Below are 5,081 nucleotides of genomic sequence, written 5' to 3'. Positions count from 1 at the left end.
CTATCCCTGGGAAGAGAGGAGGGGCCCAGGAAGGCCCAGGTGGCCCCCACAGCCAGCCCTTTCCACCCCACCCCACCCCACCCCCCGCTCCTGCCAGGACGCCATCGGGGTGACGGCCCTGCAGGAAGTGAGCCAGCGATGCCCTCTATCGTTTGGCTCATCCCCACGGCTGCCGCTTACTGAGCAGTAGATGCCCCGGTGAACAGATCCTGAGCTTTGGATCCAAGCCATGTGTGTCAGTCCTGGGCTCGGCCACTCACAGCAGCGTAACCCAGGCCTTTCTGCCTCCCCCACCCCAGCCCCAGCTGGCCCTCTGCCAGGTGGCACTCACACTGCCCATCATGAAGTGGGCGGGAAGCACTGAACAGGGGGTGCCTCCTGCAGAGCCCGCACTGTGGAAGGCTGGCTACGTGCACCTGACTGAGGCTGCCTGGCCATTTCTCGGGGAGGAGCAGGTGTTTGCCATGGCCGCAACCTCCGGATGCACACCAAACCCTTAGCTGTCACTCGGGGTGAGCCCCTCCCACAGCCTGGAACTGAGGCCGTGCCCCAGAGGGGCAGGAAAGTGCTGGTTCCAGTCCCCGTTTGCGGCATCTGGGCCTGAATTCACACCCTGCCCGTGCCCATGTCCCTCAGCGTCTCTCCACTTTCCTTCCCTCCCTCCAGCCTGGAGGAGAGCTGATACCCACTCGGAGGGGTGGCCGTGGAGAGCTGATCGAGGTGCAGGTGTGACTGGGGTCCAGCAAGGAATAGGGGGCACTCGGGGACTCGCTGGGTGGGGGCCACTGCCACGCCCAGGCCTGAGGGGCCCTGAGGAGGCACTCCTGCTCCGGGGACAGCGAGGGATGTGAAGCTGCCCGACACCAGCGTGACACAGGTCACACAGCACAGCCGCTGCAGAACCTCAGCCCAGCCTCCTCCCCGCCCCGCCCCCCGCCCACAGATCTCCTCCTGTGCCTCCCGGTGCCAAACCCAACTGGAGCCGGGGGGCCAGGGAGCCTGGGCGTCACATGTGGCACCTCTCAGAGGACACGTGGCACCTCTCGGGACAGAGCCGTTCAGACAGATCTGGGGACAAAGGGAGACTATCTGGCTGTGTAGGCTCTGTAACGGCCCCCAGGTGCCCCATCCTGATCTCCGGAGCCTGGGAATAGGTTACTTCATGGCAACAGAGAGTTTGCACATGTGATTACGTGAAGGGTCTGAGATGGGGTGTGATCCGGATTAGCCAGGGCCCGGGTCAGGCTGTTTACGACAGGGAGGAGGAGGGTCGCAGGCTCTCAGAGGGGATGTGAAGACAGGAGAGGCTGGAAGATGCGGTGCTGCTGGCTTTGAAGGTGGAGAAGGGGCCACCAGCCGAGGCATGCTGGTGGCCTCGCGACGACGCTGGAAAAGGTAAGGAAGCTGGTTGTCCCCAGGAGCCTCCAGGAAGGACACAGCCCTGCTGACCCCAGTGAGCTGTAAGAGGATGAGTCTGCGCTGTGTTAAGCCGTTAAGCTTGTGGTGATTTGCTAAGACCTGCACAGTTCCCAAGGGGGTCCCTCTGGCCACCCAGCCCCCTCTCTGATCTTGAGGTCCCTGTAAGCCCCAGCCTGACAGAGGCCAGAAGGATGGCTCATGCCTGGGAGCAAATGCCTTCGTTAACCGGTGACAATACTCAAACAAAGGCTATGGACATGCTCTGAGTTGCTCCCTAATATTTTTCTCCTGTGTGCGTGCGTGTGTGTGTGTGTGTGTGTGTGTGTGATACGTATGCCCATGTACGGACTGTCTGGGAAGGGAGGAAGCACAGTGTAGGACAGAGTGCCCAGCCCAGAAGCCTGGAAACCTGGATGCTCATCCTGGGTCTACCACAGCTTCCAGGTAGGATCTAGGGCAGTGATGGCGAACCTATGACACACGTGTCAGAGGTGACACGTGAACTCATTTTTTTGGTTGATTTTTCTTTGTTAAATGGCATTTAAATATATAAAATAAATATAAAAATATAAGTCTTTGTTTTACTATGGTTGCAAATATCAAAAAATTTCTATATGTGACACGGCACCAGAGTTAAGTTAGGGTTTTTCAAAATGCTGACACGCCGAGCTCAAAACGTTTGCCATCACTGATCTAGGGAGTTACTAACCTTCTCTGAGCCTCAGTTCTCCCACCTGTACGAGAGGTGGGACACAGGCCCTAGTCTATTGGTGTTCCCATTCCATGGTTCTAACCGCCTCCTCTCCTGTCCCCAGCCAGGCTGACCCGGGAGTCAGGGTGGTCAGGGCTCATGGAAAGTCACCACGGTCCAGAACCCAAAGCCCTTTCGGGAAAGTCCCAGGGACCCCCAGCTCCCGGCCCAGGGACCACAGCCTGCCTATTCTCTGCTGCCCCCTGCTGGGCACTCAAAAAAAAGGCTCCCAGCCAGATCCCTTGGAAATGGTTGAAAGGGATGGACCCTCAGGAGATGCCCTTACAGCCACCTGCCCAAACCTGGCCAGCCAGGCCCTCCTGGAGGCTGCTGCCGGAGCCCATATGAAGCCAGTGCAGCAGCCTGGTGGGAGGCTGCCTGCTGTGGGCCCTGGTCAGCTCCCCTGACTCCTGCATCCGCCTCCCTGCGCTAGGAGAATGGGGTGAAGTGGGGTGAAGTGGGGAATGAAATGTTGCTGGGGTCTTTCCGCATCTACTAGGGTAAATGAAAAGGGGGTTGTGCATAAATGAATGAAGAAACTAGAGAAGAAATATGAATTTGGAAGGCATTTTGGGGAAAGCCAGCCAGAAACTTAGTTCTAGTGACTAAGCTCCCCGAATCTCTCGACCCAGGGCTTTTTATTCACACACTTTGCCCTCTAGCAAAGCAGATATACATATCAAAGGTAAGGTTTGGTAAAGGATTATCTGGTTGGGGGAATTGCTTTCAGCCATTCAGCTGTTTGGCCAGCAGCAGGTAATAATATGCAGATTTTCAGCCCTGCTGAAAGAGTCCATCCAACCTTCTGAGGATTCTCGCATTTATTATGACCGCTGGACTTAGCCTCCAGCAAAATGCCATGGCTTCTGAAGTGGTGCTCTTGTCCTGTTCTCTGCCTTTGGGTAATGGTAGCAATATGAGGTGTCCCTGTCCTCTCTCTCTCTCTCTCTCTCTCTCTCTCTCTCTCTCTCGGACACACACATGCATGAATTTACACAAGAGAAGCTCACTAATAAGTAAGAAGCGTGCTGAACAAGGCAGAAATGACCAGTGAAAAGTCTGCTGACCAGGCTGCTTGAGGGCTGCCCCCGGGAAGCGCAGAGCCACTGTGGGTAGAGGCTGCGCACACCGGAGGCGTGTCAGAGGCCGGGTTTCTCCGTGTCCACCATACAGACAGACGGGCGATAGAAACGCTGGGCCGAGCGAGGCTGGGGGAAGCTACCAAAAGTCATGAACCAAAATGTGGCCTGATGTCAACCCACTGGGTGGTGTACAAGAAGGAATTCCTAGGGCTTTTCCCACAGAAATTTCCCTAACGACTGCACAGGTGACACTACACCTGAGGAGGCTTTGAAACATGCCCCTCGTTCACTTGGGCTCACAAATGCCCCGGGACATCGGGAGCTGAGGCTTGCCCACAGGGTGCGTGGGGCAGGACCAAGCAGAGCCCGGGGACACCTTCAGGCATCAGGCCGGCTGGGGGACCACAGATGACGTGAGATCCCCGCTGTCCCCAGAAAAGGAGTGGCCAGCGGGACTACTGCATGTAGAAATGGGCAGGACAGTGGAGGCCGGGAAGTCTGCAGGCCAGAGCTCCTGGTGCTCAGATGATGCCCCTTGCCTGCCTCTTTATCTCCTTCCCAGCCCTGGTAGAGCCTCTGGCGGCTCAGACACCACTGTGGCCTCTCTCCCAGGGCAGTTAGGAGCAGGGGACAGTCCTCTGCCGCTCCCTGCTGGCCACTCCAAGCAAAGGCCCCAGGACACTCCTCTTCCTGCTTCTGTCCCCTTCCCGTGACCGCCTCTAGAGCCACCTGGGGTTCTCTCTCAATACACCCCCCGGACACCCCATTAGACACCGAGCCTGAATCAACCCAAGATTAACCCTCTCTCCTCCCTGGTGGGAGGGCTTAACCCTCAAATGCCCTCGTCCTGCAAAAGCCGGGAGAAGAGAAAAATCAAAACACTCCCCGGTTCCAATATCTGCCGCTACACGTGATGCCAGAATACCCTCCACCTGTGCCAGGGGTCACGGACTCGGACCCACAGGAAAACAAATGCAGTCACGGCGCCACCGGGCCCTGCGGGAAACGGCCTCGCTGGCCCTTCCATGGAGATGCCGTTTATCGATTTTCAAAGCTGAGGGTCAACCTTTGGACGCAGCACGGAAGGTTGAGGTCTGGTCACAGGCCGAGCACAGGTGCTGACAGCCCGGAGGATGGAAACGCAAAGGCCCATCCGACTGCTCGGTGGGGGGATGTGGGAGGTGGGCGAAGGGTCCCAGGGGCTGCGCCCTCCACCTGTACAGGGGTGGGCGAAAGTAGGTTTACAGTTGTGAGTACGAGAAGCACAGCTTATTCTTGTCTTGTTATTGATTGATTATTGTATTATGTGTTTGTATTGTTGCCATAGGAAGGACTGTAAACACACTTTTGCCCACCCTTGCACGGAAGAGAGTCAATGGGCTTCGATAGAGAGTTCTGGAGGGAGCGGATGAAATTACCAAAGTAACCAAGCAAAGAACCAAAAATATCACTGTCCAAAACAGGGAGAAGGGGAAGGAAGGGCTGAGAAAGCGTCAAAGCACTGAATTCTCATTTTCCAGTGACCTGGGGTAAGAGCAGGCGTGGAGAAAGTGTGACGTACACGTTATTTGGAGATAGAGAAAACGAGCAAAAGAGTGAAGTCCCGGGCCAAACCGCTGGCTCTGGGCTTAGAAATAAGAACTTCACTCTCATTCATAAACGCTTTGGGCTTTTATTTTTGCCAGGGGTAGGTATGAAATTGATTTTAAAATTTAATTTTAAACTGTAAAATGTGACACCAAAACATTGGCCAACTGAACCAGAAATGGCCAGGCCGTCTACTGGCTGCCCACCGCCGGGCTGTCCTGCGGGCACAGGGGGGTCAGCGC

At 56.3% G+C, this 5,081-nt stretch overlaps 1 protein-coding gene across 1 annotated transcript in view; it reads right to left on the bottom strand.

The window, feature by feature from the left end:
- Positions 1–5,030: 5,030 nt before the first annotated feature.
- The window catches only part of AIPL1 (aryl hydrocarbon receptor interacting protein like 1), a 7,128-nt gene continuing 7,077 nt past the window's right edge, over positions 5,031–5,081 (bottom strand). Inside the window, exon 4 of the mRNA XM_014466089.2 lies at positions 5,031–5,057. Within this exon, the coding sequence (XP_014321575.2) occupies positions 5,031–5,057 (27 nt within the window). The remainder of the gene's footprint in view (positions 5,058–5,081) is intronic.

This window comes from Myotis lucifugus, unplaced genomic scaffold (assembly GCF_000147115.1).
Source record: "Myotis lucifugus unplaced genomic scaffold, Myoluc2.0 scaffold_322, whole genome shotgun sequence".
Classification (NCBI taxonomy): Eukaryota; Metazoa; Chordata; class Mammalia; order Chiroptera; family Vespertilionidae; genus Myotis; species Myotis lucifugus.
This window is presented reverse-complemented; position numbering and strand designations above follow the sequence as displayed.